A 14503-nucleotide genomic window follows, 5' to 3' on the forward strand; every position below is an offset into this window, starting at 1 on the left:
ACAGCCCCAGGTCTCAGCCTTTCCTCATACAGGAGATGCTCCAGGCCCCTCATCATCTCTGTGGCCCTCCACTGGGCTCTCTCCAGAAGTTCTGTATTTCTTGAAGTGAGGAGCCCAGAACTGGACACAGCACTCCAGATGTGGCCTCACCAAGGTAGAGAAGAGAGGGGAGATCACCTCACTCAACCTGCTGGCCACATTCTTTTTAATGCATCCCAGGATACCATTGGCCTTCTTGACCACAAGGCCACATTGCTGGTTTGTGGGCACCCTGCTGTCTACAGGGACACCCAGGCCTTTCTCTGCAGTGCTTCTTTCCAGCAAGTCAGACCCTAACCTGTACTGATACATGCAGTTACTCTTCCCCACATGTAGGACTCTGCACTTGCCCTTGTTGAACCTCATAAGGTTTTTTCTCTCCCTTTCCACCCGGTCCAGGTCTTGTTGAATGGCAGAAAGATAAAAACTAATCAATGCTTCTTGAGGGAAATTCCCAATGTATTTTAGGTGTATACAAGATTATGTAATACTGTGTGAATGTTGTTATGACTGGGTGACAGTTCACCGATCAGTTCACAGATGTTTTTGCTTCTCAATTGTTTTTACAAAATGTAAATAGTATTCATGAGAAGAGAATGTGATTGACTTCACTTCTTCTAGCAAAATTTTGGCCTTGGAGCTTTGTATCTGTGCAGACTGGAACCATAAGTCAATCACAGAACTTGCCACATCACCATTTGCTTTGGTAAACCATCACCACCCCCTTATTCAATATTCTTGAAGGTTCCCTTTTAAGTGAATTCAGATCTGGTCCAGCTGTGGAACTTGCAGCTTTCAGCGTAAGAGTATTGTGAAAAGAAGAAGTATCACTAGTCTGTACAGGACTAACACATTTCATTTTACATATGACATTCTTAACAATAGGCTTTTATTATTCATTCTTTGTCATATATTAAAATAAAGGATGTTTTATTTTCTTTCATGTACCAAACAGTTCCATTTGTCTTAAATACTCCATACAACTGCAGATAATTACAGCAACATAAAAAACAGCATTATGACATACCTAGAGGGATTAGTTTGACTTGTGTTTGGTTCCCAGGTCCCAAGATGCCAGTATCTGGGAAAGTGGCAAATGGAAATTCAACTGTGCAGAGGAACAGGAAAAAACCCTATATCTGTATATCAGCAATACAGAAATAATTGATAAAATGCTCAGGAAACAAGCTGTGTTTAACCAGCACTGTCCAATCCAGCCTGTTGCAGGGTCCACGACAGCAGTGAGAGGAAAGAGCAGCAGACAAGACTCCTCTGGCTTGTACCATGGTATTAGTTCTAGCACGCTTAAGTTCTGCATCTGAAGTTACATTAGCAAGCCTGATGTGCTTGGCAACAGCACAACATCTCACTCCATATGTAACGTATTTTCTGTGGCAAAGAACTTCTTTGTTCAGAACTCACGGACTTTGCATGTTCATAAAAGCTGTTACATACTTTGGAAAGTTCAGGCATACCTTCAGTCCTCCTCTGTATTCGATTCCTACTGACTTCATAGTAACTGCTGTTCCCAGCAGAGCTCAATGACAGCCGGCGCAGGATCGGGGCTGAATTTGAGGTAGCAGTCACTGGCTGAAAGGAATTCCTGTAATATGCTGCACTCCCCGAAGTACGATATTCAGTGGAATTTCGACGGGCTGGGCTTGACAGATTTACTGAATTAAGTGCAGAATCCATAGAGTCCTCAGAAAAGCGATGCTCTTTGGAAGTGCTGTTTTCTTCTATACGTAACGTTTCTGCTACAGAAAACAAAAGCATCAATCTGTTCAAAACGATGGGCTTTGTAGCTTTGTTATTTAATTCCTTGCTATGTTCTCTTGAAGATAATAACAAGCTCCAAGCCTGTTAACAAGTCTCCTGTGAGACAAGACTTACTGAAGAATAGTCATTCTCAAGTAATCACTTGAGAATGAAACAGTCCTTTACTACATTAAAAAATTTCCAGTAAAATGTCTAATAGACAAGTTTGAGACAGTCTTCCATAAATCATCTCAGTTGTATATGTTAAATATTATGAGCAGGATGTGGACATAAGGGTTGATTTTTTTTTCATTGTCTGATATTAGCATTAACACATATGCAATCTCAGTCAAGCATTTTCATTATCTTTCTTAATGGTTATCTTCTGAGAATTTGTTTAGGAGTGCATTATGTTTCTATTTTTTATAAATATAAAAAGAATTTTTTAACATAAAAAAACCTCTCATGTTAACTAGCAAATGTTTAATTTGTTCTACACAGTAGAGGGAGTCTCTAACTTCATATGCAAGAGGACAATTATCATCTGTAGATCTCCATATGTTCAGAGACAATAGCCATCACAAAAAACTGAAGAGACTACATGCAGAGCTGCAGAAGGCTGTAAATCCTAGACTCACATGCACACTAACACAATACAGTCTGATCACAATGCTGCAACTACGAGTCGTTAAACATCAGTGGGAACACCACTCCATTCTCTCATCATTGTATGTTCTCAGCTCCACTTGCACTAGGCCAACATCTAGCCTGAGGAAGAAGTTGGAAGCCTGATGCAAAAATCTGCATGAAACAAATGCTGCTTTGGCAAGAGAGTTAAGAGCTGGAAAATATAGCTAACAGGTTCACAGAAGTGTAAACTCCACATTACCATCTTGAAAATTACTCTATGAAAGTTATAAAACATATGCTAGTGGAGCAGCATATTCTTGGGGGTAACTGGTACAATCTGTGAAACAAGTTCCTAGAATATGCTCTTTATTACTCTTCTTATATGACAACTTCCAATAATTTCTTGGGAAAATTCCAGAATTAAATAAAGGAAGAGTATTTTCCACAAACAAACAACAGCAACAAAAAACACACAGAGAGCTTTTGAAGCACGTTTAACTTGTTCTATTAGCAATTACGTTCTCTCCCCTGAAGTCTGTATAAAACTGGAGTTTAGTGAAGAACTTGAGGTGTATTTCACAGTTATGATCTTCAGGCAACATTATCCCAAAGTGGAACAAAGACACCCAGAGAACCGGTTCCCTACTTAGTGAATTCAGTAAAGCAAGACATGCAATCCACCATAACATCTTCTATTAAACACAACGCTTGTGGCAAAAAGAAGCTTTTAAGTCCACAAGCCCTTCTCTTTCAAGTACACAATCCTCAAGACAATAATGATAAACTTTCTAGTTTGATCTGTATCAAAAAAGCAAAGCAGTGGCTACTGAGGTTTTTGGAGAAAGCAAACTTTTATTTGTCGGCTTGAAGTAGCTGCAGCAACTTGCTAAAAGGAAAGCAATAGCCATCTTTCTATAGAATTTCAGAGATACTAACAGACACAATCAATGATAAGCACTATAATATTAAAGGAAACAAATGAGAAAATTAGATCAGTAGAGAATGAGACCACCAAATGAAGTCTCAGTGCAAGAATGAAAGGCAGAAGTAATACTTCAAATGGCTACAGAAAAGCACTATGAAGGAGTCCAAAACTTGTAGATTGAAACTTCATAAGTTTTTAAACGTATGATGAAATACTGGAAGCAATATTCCACACCAGAAAGTTTCAACAGGAGTATTTCAGCAAATATCAGCCAACTCCATACAATGTCTTATGAAGGAATCTTTTTATAGTAATCAAGCAGAGATCCCAAATACATCCGTTAAATAATCATTTTATGTCACTCTTTCCATGATCGCTCAAGACATAAAGGGTTTTAAATTGACTATTTTACAGAAGAATTTAATTGCATTTACTCCAATTATATCCCAGCAGGATGGGATACCAGGGGATGGCAAAGAGAAACTCTGCTTTGATTCCCAAGACACTAGCATTTGAGCTTAGAATCAGAAAATCATAGAATGGCTTGGGTTGGAAGGGACCCTCAAAGATCATGAAGCTCCAACCCCTCCACCATATGCAGGGCCACCAACCTCCCTATTAAATATTAGACCAGGCTGCCCAGGACCTCATCCAACTGGCCTTGAACACCTCCAGGAAGAGGGGTGTCCACAGCCTCTCTGGGCAGCCTGTTCCAGCACCTCACCATTCACTCTGTAAAGAACTTCCCCTGATACTCAACCTAAATCCTCCCTCCCTCAACTTAAAGCCATTTCCCCTTGTCCTGCCATTATCTTAAGCTTTTCTTAACATAGCTCCTCAGATCACATACACAAGGTGGGAAAACTGGCATACTTCATAGGATGATCATCTTTTAAAATAGGTGTTTCTGTCCAGCAGCTATACTATCCCAATCCACTCCCTTTCAATTCATCTAGCCTCCCTACAAACCAACCCCAACTGCAGTCTTGTTATTGAAAGCACGGTAACAGGTATGAGAGCTGATTCAGAATTGGTGTCTGACAAATACAGTTTTGCAATTAACGGACCAACAAATGACTCTTTTCCTACTTCGACATGTGGAGCAGATGCGAGTAGTAGAGGGATGGAATGAGAACAACTTTTTTTCTGTTACAAACAGAATTCACATTCTTACTCTCAACTATTCCAAAACTCAACAGATTTCAATGCTCTCTGATTTAGGTTTTGTAACAGAAAACTGAACATCCCTCATCTGCTTAAGCCTTCAAAGAATGCTTCTGCCACTTCAGTTTTGTTAGATTTGTAATATGGAATCAGCACTCTCTAGACCTTTGCCCTGTGAAATAAATTGTTATGCTGCTCCTTTAATGTATTTCCATCCATTACTGCATGGATGGCATCACATCTGCAATAGAACCCAACATTCACCACCAAGTAACCAATCGATGCCTTGTAAAAAAGGGCTGATCTGAAATAATAAACACATTTTCCTTACTCTGTCTTGTATCTGAACAGGTATTAACCAGACCCAGTTGTACCACAGCACTGGTAAAATACTGAAAGCAGAAGGCACTGCCATGTGATCTTATGCTGTAAGGCAGGCCCTGTAAGTAATAACTGAAGTTTTATTCTCAAGTCAGCACCAGACACCAAGGGTTCATACATGTATGAGTCCCAATTAGGAAGTTCAGCTTTTCAAAAACCAGAGTTAAATATGTTAAAGGCTGCTATTTAATGACTTCACAATGCAGCAAGCTGTTAATGGCAGGTAAATTCAGCAGAAGTAGAACTTCCATATGCAGAAGATCATTAACAACATCAAATTTACTACATCTAAGAGCCACTAACAGAGCCCAGTAAGCCATATCAATTTTATCTACAAATATCAGTCATCCAGAGGTGAGTTTTTGCACACTTGAAATGTACAAAAGATCAATGAAAAATTGTCTCACCTGAAGCTGGAAAGCATCAGTTTTTCAAGTTAATTTGGTATAGACTTTCTGCACCGAACGTTTACTGTTTCAAGACCTCAAGAGGAGATGAGCAATTGCTTGTGCATACGTTGTTATAAATCTAGATTACAAGTATGTGTGTGTATATGTAGATATACATGCCATAATTATTATGCTTTTCTTTTTCTCTATCTCATTTTTTCCCTCATTTCTCCTCTCCATCTCACTGAGATGGGGGCAGTGAATGAACAGCCACGTGACGCTCAGTGATCTGCTGGGTTAAACCACAATGCATCACCATATCTTAAAGAACTTGCACGCTGTAAAAGATTTCTTCTTTTAAGAACGTTGCAACAAAACGTTGCTGGCATGCCATACAGAGACTTCCTAGCCTAGAAGGAAAAAAAAAATGTCAAGCAGCAGCTATTCAGTTTGAGATGTAAGGATAATTTATCTGTAGGCATGGCATTAATATGTAGCAGAACTAAACCTATTCCTTAATAGAGGACATAAGAAAACGAACACTGACCTAAGAGACCAGGGAATGGGAGAAAGGAGGAAGCAGCAAATTTAACATGTGGAATCACTTGCCTGGAAGCTAAAGAGATTAGCTGGAAACTTTTCACTCACTTGGTTAAGGTATTAAGAACACAACCATTATGTATGGATAAGATTATGAGAATGACTTGAATTAATAAAGCTGATACTCCACTCATACTGAGCTTACTTGACAAATGTATAGCTTGTATAGCTGCAGCTGTTGAGATGCACAAGCTCTGCTTATTACCAACAACCTAACTGTACAGTGTACATGTAATTCAACTTTGCTATTGCTAGACTCTGATTTAACAACTGTTCAGAAAATCCTGGACTCCCAGTGATATAAAGTATACTCCACCAGGACTATCTTAATAAAGTAGTTCACAAACATACATTCTTGACTATGCTTAAGGAGTTACAAAAGTGATAGAATCTCACTGCAGGTTACTTCAGTTCTTTCTCCCTACCCTAGGTTCACAAACAAGTGAAGAAACAAAAAAATTAGAAACATCTTCACATACCAGTTATCATTTCCCCTCCATGATGGCCAGATTTCAGAAATCCAAAGACTGTTTTGGATTGATAGGCACAATCCACACAAGCTTGTACAGCTTGTTGAAGTACCACGTTGACAGGACCTGGTCCAAAGTGATCTGGAAGCTCCTGAACCTTTTTCTTATCCAGGTGAGGCCCAGAATTTCCATGCTTGTTGACATAAACACACACTGAAAAAGAACAAGCCATATTTATACAGAATATTTCTGCTTTCTTCACACCTAGTGCACACAGAATAGAGACATGTTTCACGTGCTAGAACTGCATTGTTTCTTAAGTCCCAAATTCACTCCCATCTGACCTCTAAAGCCTTTCCGTACCCTGCTAACGTACAAAGCTATCACAACCTGCATCTCTACTCACGCAATAGTCCCAGCAAAGCAAGAACTACCAGTACATGCTCTAAACTACCAAAAATCTATTCTTAAAAGTTGTCCTTGCTGCCCTATTTTTTCTCAGATTTGAGACGATACAACAAACCAAACCCTATAGCATACTCCTGCTATCGGTGCCCATTCTGAAGCACCCACACAGCGTTAATAATGTCTGTGCACAATGGTCAGTATCTGCTATCTTCAGCAACCATGCATGTATGATTTCCACACTACAGTTTGACTTTCAGTGCTAAACAAAAGAACAGTACTTACCTGGAAACTGTGCAAAGTGGTTTAAGGCTTATCATGAAAGTAATCAAATAGGACTATTGAAAACAGAGACAATGTCCTCTTGAGGGAAGAAAACAGGTCTTTCTCACAGCAAATGTCATCCAATTGGGAGAAAATCTCCTCTCTTGGGGAGAAAAGTGGTCTTTCTGAGAGAAGGTGTCCTCTTCTTGGCTGCAAGTGTCCCATTTGGCATTGTCATGGAGGCTTTTTGGGGAGAAAGCGTGTGGCAGTTGTAAGAGAAGGGGTATTTCTGGGAGCAAATCTCCTCTTTTTGGAAGAGAAGGTGAAATTTCCAAGGGAAAAGTGGCATTTCTGGGAGGAAATGACATAGCTGGGGGAGAAAAGTGGGAACCGGTGGGAAAGAAGATCTTGTACTGGAGAGCAACGGTGGTCTTTTTGGTGTGCCAAGTGGTCTCTTGGGGAGAAAACGTGGTAAATAGGGGAGACAATGTCCTCTGGAGGAGTGTCAAGTAGTATTTGGGAGAGCAAACGTCAGGTATTTCTCGGAAACCGGCTGTTTCTGGGAGATAGTAGCAGACTTGGTTGGAAAATGACAGGTGTTTGTGAGAAAGCTGGTATTTTGGGAAAAAAAAGACCGTTTTTTAAAGAATAAGCTGGCATTTCTGGGAGAATATGTCCCATCTTTGGGAGAAAACGGGTGTATGTGGGAGAAAATGTCGTGTATTTGGGAGAAAGCTGGTGTATGTGGGAGAAAAGGCCATTGTGATGGGAGTCAGTGTGATCTTGAGGAGTGGAAAGCAGTATTCTTGAGATGAAACGTGAGGTATTTCTAAGAGTCCTGGTATTTCTGGGAGAAAATGTCTTGTTTTGTTTTATTGTTTTTAATATTTATATATTTTTTATGTTGCAATTTCAAGGAAACACTTCGATAGAAATGGCTTTTAATTCTTTTGGCATACATAGAAGATGCGAAAATGCACATCATATTTTCACATGAATGTAGTAACACAAAAAAAGTTCAAAGCAGTAACTGATACACTCAATTATAAAAGCTGCCCTTCCTGTGCAAGAAATGTAACTCAGCCCTTGGGCTAGATGCCATTCTGTGTCATTGATGTAAACCTGGCGGACAGTACAAATACTCTGAATTTAAAATGGCATGACTAAAAATGGAGTCTTTCCTCTAGCTTTTAAGTTTTAAGAAATAACATAAAATATGTACGTATGCTTGGCAACTTTTCCTTTCATTATATACAAAAGTGACTCTCTCTAAAATAACTGTCAAACTAAGAGGGACTGTCAGAAGCCTATCACAGGAGGTAATCTATTTGCTCAGGTTGCTGAAGAGCAATGAAAAAGTAGATACTGAGTTTCAGTTTTCAGCACATACATTAAAGTCCCATGCCTGTAATTAGGTCTCCTACCTTCCAAATAGAATTTTAAAAAAGTTTGATACATGATTATTTTAAATTATTTTTCTATAATTGGTTAGTGGTATTGTGGAACACATATTTAAGGATTAATGATGAGAAAGATTAGAAATCCAAAAAAGTGTAAAATTCCATGCAAACTCAAGTAAGTTTCAAGGACATTTCCATCAGAAAGAATGGAAATGAAGAAAGAACGGAGCCCCCAGGCTGCAAAGCCATGCATACATGTATGTATGTATATACGTATAAAATATGTATGAAAGCATAAGTATAGCGTATATATAAAAACATGTATGCATGCATGCGTACATACTATATACTGTAGTATATACATACATAACTCTCTCTGTTTCTAAAGAATAACGAGAATTTAAATATTTCCTGGCTTTTGTGACCAATTAATTCAGATTAAGACCCATAAAAGTAAACAAAGGATGATGGGTGTGCCATCAGCAAACAAGCTTGTCACACTGCTGGCAAATGGAAACAGGCATGACTCCTTACTCATTTTTCTAATAATCCTGTGCAGAAATTGTTGGCTTTGCATCCACTGCCGCTAGTTAGGTGAAAGTGCTATGGATCCCTTTAGCTGTAACATTCTGCCATTTTTGATATTAAAATGAATTTGAAGAAATACATCAACTTCATCTATAAAAGGGTTCCAGGATCAAAATGCTCATCAGGGTACAACACGCGTGCCGACTTACTTACAGGGAGATTTCTTATAAGAGAAGCAGGTCTAAGACATCTGTTTATCTCCAATTTAAACAACTTAATTTAGGTAGAATTATGTGTTTTACAGCTATTCACGCAGTTGCTTACTAGAAATATCTGATTTAATTGCAGAGATGTTCTAGACCTAAACCAGGGTCTATTTAAGACAGAGAAAGCTCTGCATTGACAATTTTTATATTTGTTGTGGTTACATCATTGAAGTGAATACATTGTGTTTATATTAAATTGTAAGAAGAACCATTTTTAATAAGCTTTAACATTTTAATTTGATATCCTCTTCTGATTTAAGTGTGGCCTTATGACTCTCCATAGAAAAAGATTATTCTGCCCACACTGAGGCTAAATGACAAAACCCCAGTAACTCAAAAAAAAAAAAAAAAAAAAAGAGAAAAAAGAGAAACAAATGACTAATCTCAAAAGCCTTTGGAAATACTATGCAAATATACCACAGCAATAGAAAGTATCAGATGGGATGAGTCACATCAACAAGTTACCATGGTTTGACAAGTAGCAAAAGCAGAGTAAAACCACTCTTTCCTAAGTCTCTCTGTGAGGTTTAAGCTGACACGCTTCACTTCACATCTGAGGCAGACTACAAATCGGCACGAGCTACTGCACCTCAGCCATGGCACAGGCAAAAGCCTTCCTTGTCCTGGAGTCAGCTGCACAGAGAGGCTCTGCTGCTCTGGTCCCTGCCACGGCTGCATTTTATCCAACCCATTCCTGTGCTCATCTGAGCCCACGATGAGTCAGTGCAGAGAAGCTAACTGCAGATATCTCCTAGCTTTGCCAAAATGTTTTCTGTGCTTCACTGGGTCAGCTCGTCACCTCATCAGCAGGGAGGCTTGGGATGCACTACACGGACAAGGAGGCAAGGAGAGCAGGAGCAGAGCAACTTCTAGGGGCAGCTAGCCATACATTCAGTTAAACTGTACCATCAAAACACATCCTTGCTCTTACAGTCAGTAGCCCAAACCAAGAGTTATTAGAGTTGCTTCCAATTTATCTCCTAATCCATTTCAAGGGAATTGTTTTTCTACTAAATAGCCATACAGGAAGCTTCAAATGTCACCTATCTGCCTGAGTGATTTCACAAAAAAGACTGACATGTTTAGGAGAAAGACTTCTTGAACTTGCAGTAGATCGTCCATAAGCACAAAATCCATGCCACTGATCAATAAATATCTCCATTCTCAGCTGTCAAGGGCTATAGACATACCAGAGAAATACACTATACTCAGTCCTTTTGACTAAAAATACCAAAATCATACGTAATCCTCATATGTATTACAACACAATGTAATCACCTTCAGATGGATGAGCATCACTCCTCGGAAGCTTAGGGGAAAGGGGAGCTGTGTATGGTGGAGAGTCCTGAGAGTATCGTTTAACACTTCCGTTTTCACGTATTTCTTCTTTTGCTGTGAAAAGGAAAGATATCACCAATTTATTATGGTATAAAAATGCTCACAGGGAAAGTCAAAGTACAAAAGCAAAAACATACATCAAGTCATTCACCAGGTAACAAATCCATTTCACATAGAATCGGTCATTCAATACAAACTTCAAAAGCTGAAGTAACAGCTTAGTTTATACTATCATCATCCAAATTTCCAAATTTAGGCTACTTTCCTGAAAAGTATTAAAGCAAATGACTTTTATTTGATGAAATGAAACAAATACAATTTCTCTACTGGAAAAAAACAAAACAAAACAAATAAAAACCGAAATACCAAAACCACCACAATACTTTATTTTCTAAAGCAGCACCTCTAAGACTGAAACTGCATTGATGTCAAAGTTTTCTCAGCTATGGCTCCTGATAACCCTTGGACCGGGACTCGTAATACCAGCACTGCAAGCCATTTGATGGGAGACCCTGAGCATGTTATTTCCCTCTCACTCTATATACCCCCAGAGTACCAAAACTCACATAAAATGTCACAAGCAGCCAGCTGCAAAACCCACCTTCTCTACTAGACTGTATGCTGCAGAATTTAAAATTTTGGAGCCGCCACTGAGCAAGGTGAACAAAGAAGGAAGAAAAGAGTATTTAATGTTGTAGGATAGGCTGAACTGAATCATCTCTCAGAGCAAGCCCCTTCTTATAAGGTAGTAAGCATCTTTCTCCAAGGTTATTTTATGATTCAAACATAAATTGAACAGGCAAAATGTGAAGTTTTGAGTCTGTCCTTTTAGTAACCCAGTGGTACAATTCCTACTTGACCACAAGAAAGAGTTAGCAGAACAAAATGATTTCTGCACATGTGGTATGAGCTATCCCAACCTGCCACAGCACTTGTGCTCTGGAACGAATCCTCTAAGAACTGAAGAGTATTCATTTCAATCAATTAAAGTTATAGCAAAGCAGATTAAAATGTTAAATTTCATAAAGTAACCACACTTATCAAAAATATCAGTACTTGTAAACAACAGCTGTTTGATAGTACCTGGTTTGTTCCTATCGTACTCCGTGGGACTACGTGCACACCCCATGTAGGGGCTGAAAGGCTGGCTACTGAAAAGATTATCGCATTGAAGACTGTGGCAGAGTTTCTCCAAGAAACGTAGGACAAACGATGCACTGTTTACAGAAGGAAGATTGATGGCATGCTTCTCCCCATCAAAGGAAGCTGCGAATAAGAAGAAGATGTCAAACAGCCCCTGAGCATCACGAAGTATAGCAAAACACTAACAAGTAAAGGAGAAGACATTCAGCTTTGATTTAAAACATGCAAGACATGAGAGGAATAAACAATCTTTCTGGTGTTTAACACGTTTATATCCAAAGAACTGGTTGTACCTTCCATTGGATCCATGCCACTTTAAATTTGCTCTATGAGAACTTATTTTCAGAAAATAACACTGGCTTTAAATGAGTATAACAAATCTATTCTCTCAACATCAAAATCTTACGGGCAATTTCAGTTGTTTGCTTATAAAACAGTACCTCTATACCACCTATTTGCAGGAGATAACCAAGAAAAGATCCATTACAGCACTTGCTGGAGGGAAAAAAAAAAAAAAACTTTTTTTTTTTTTAGTTTGCAACTGAACTGAGCTTACTTGCAATAGCATGCTGGCATGCATCACCACTGAAATTTTGACTACAGAAACTCATCTTGTCATTTGATATTTTACCATTAGAGAAATCCATCCTGCTGTCAACGCTACAGTGATGAAACTCCAACTTAATTCTAAAAAATCTAGGTGGCAGAGATACCACAAGAATGGACTTGAATGAGTGATTACAAAGAGACTGAACATGCGCCAACATCTTTAACTTATTAACTTCCTTCCTTGCTCCCTAAATATTTAGAATGATAGTAGTACTATAGTAGTAGTAGTTAATGATAATTTTCCCTTTTTGTGATACTTGGTGAGATTCCGAAAAAACTTACTGTTGCAAATGCCACCACTACATAGGTAAATAATTACAATTACGTTATCTGAATCCTTTGGTTATTTCTAATTAGAAAGACACTACAACAGGAACAAACTTGTAAATTATGCTTAGGGTTGGAAAGAATCAGTGTGAACACCAGGTTTATGCATCAATTTGTCTTCTCAGGCAGCTTTCTGTTTTTGAGTTTCCAAATGGTAAGCAGAGCTTTAAAGGATCACATTTGGTTAGTGGCAGATGCATTTTCAAAAAAAAAAAAACAAAAAAAAACAAACCCACAAAAATTACAAGAAAGCCTTTATTCACAAGTCTGAAATAAGAAGCATACCCATATTGCGTTACAGAAGAAGACAGATATTACATGCAAAAACAAAGAAAACGCCCCAGCTCTAGCATATTTTATGCTTCCTTAGGAAATCAGAAGCGTGACTGACTTATACTGTTAAGTGAGCCTATGATTAGGGTTAATGCAAGTACACGAGCTAGCAGCAACAATAACACACTACCTCTCGTTTGCTTTCATTGTGTGGTGATCAGTGCAGGTGCCTAGAGTTTAAGAGTCAGTACCACAGGGATAAATCCTGGACCCACGGGTTTCCATGGCCCATTCACATTTTTTCCAGACTCCAATGTTTGAATGAAAACCTAATGATTCACATGTGGCTCAGACACAAGGCTCTCTACCTCCTGTTTGGGGAAAAGGTCTCGGGAGGCATATTTCTGCTAGGAGCTCAACCAGTTCTGGAGAGCAAATGGGCTGTGAGACCCAGCACAGCCTGATCTCCTGGTATTTACTTCAAGGTAGCACTATCAGCTGCAGCAAACATTCAAATAACTTCATAATAGCCTCACAGGTAGTCTTACATGGCCCTAGGGAAATTACTTGTTCTCCACATCTTAATTTCTCATTTTGAAAAGAAGCACTGAAAAGAATAATATTATCTTAGAGTTGTCAGGAGGATAAAGCAAGAAACATCTGAGGCCATCTGAATGCCCCAAGTCACACCATGAGAAAAATCCACAAAAAAAAGAAAACAGGATTCAGTGCAAACACAGCTCCCTTGTACTCCAAACATCTGAGGGCAACCATAGGAACTCCAAGCAAAGGAGTGGGATCCAGATCTACAGGCTCAACTCTCTGCTCTGCCTGGGAACAACATAAGCTTCTTACTTCCAAGATAAATGCTAGGGCTGAAAATAAAAAGGAGCACTTCTGAGGTGCAACAACCTCAACCTCAAATGACAAATAAACAGGGAATGGAGCTTGTTTGTGCAACCCCAGCCCTTGGGATGAAGAGTCATTCTCATTTCTTTACTTTTCATTGTGTAGGTATGTTTCAAACAGCAAGCTCAAGCCAGGAGAAAGGCTGAGCACTAAACTATCAGACAAATGTGTCTGTCTGATAGTGAAGAAAATCACCCAAGAGACTGATTGAATTCTCTGCTTGAGAAGGTTTATCTGAACCTCAGTCTGTTTCATCCCACTAAATGACACAGACTCAGAGCTAGAAGCAGAAAAAAGGGGCTGACACCACCACCATGAGTGGGCTTGCTAATCAAGCCTTTAATTTCCCTTTGGTTACATTTGCTGGAATTGAAACCTTATGCATCAAGCAAAATTAAAATGGTTTGTGCTTTTGTTTTGAGTAAGAAAAAATCCTAAATTCAACTCCATTCAAAACAATTATTTTCTCTGGCAGCTGAACCAAAAGAACCCACTAATTATTCACACACATTGTAGCAAGATTATTTCATCCAAGTCCCAGCATGCAGTTTTCTACTATAGCAAATACAATACTTGCCATGAAAGTTCATCACAAAAGATTTAGATTTCTTTCCTTAATCTCTGATGCAGACAATTGTTTTTCTTGCCAGTCTTAAAGAAAAACCAACTATACAAAAAAAAAACA

General features: G+C 38.8%; 1 protein-coding gene across 15 annotated transcripts in view; it reads right to left on the bottom strand.

Annotated features, from left to right (window-relative positions):
• Positions 1-481: 481 nt before the first annotated feature.
• Positions 482-14503, bottom strand: part of LOC149912023 (sex comb on midleg-like protein 2) — a 36638-nt gene continuing 22616 nt past the window's right edge. For 12 of the 15 annotated variants that reach the window (XM_090132786.1, XM_090132784.1, XM_090132782.1 and 9 more), the window contains 3 exons: positions 11641-11823; positions 10498-10611; positions 482-1796 (listed from right to left, as the gene is read on the bottom strand). In XM_090132786.1, the coding sequence (XP_089988912.1) occupies positions 1369-1796; positions 10498-10611; positions 11641-11823 (725 nt within the window). In that variant the 3' untranslated portion in view covers positions 482-1368. Of the gene's footprint in view, positions 1797-5750; positions 6570-8684; positions 10398-10497; positions 10612-11640; positions 11824-14503 lie in introns of those variants that run through there. The other 3 variants (XM_090132781.1, XM_090132793.1, XM_090132789.1) reach the window with 3 other exon arrangements.

The sequence above is a fragment of the Phasianus colchicus genome, unplaced genomic scaffold (assembly GCF_987193195.1).
Source record: "Phasianus colchicus unplaced genomic scaffold, bPhaCol1.hap1.1 HAP1_SCAFFOLD_44, whole genome shotgun sequence".
In the NCBI taxonomy this organism is placed as follows: Eukaryota; Metazoa; Chordata; class Aves; order Galliformes; family Phasianidae; genus Phasianus; species Phasianus colchicus.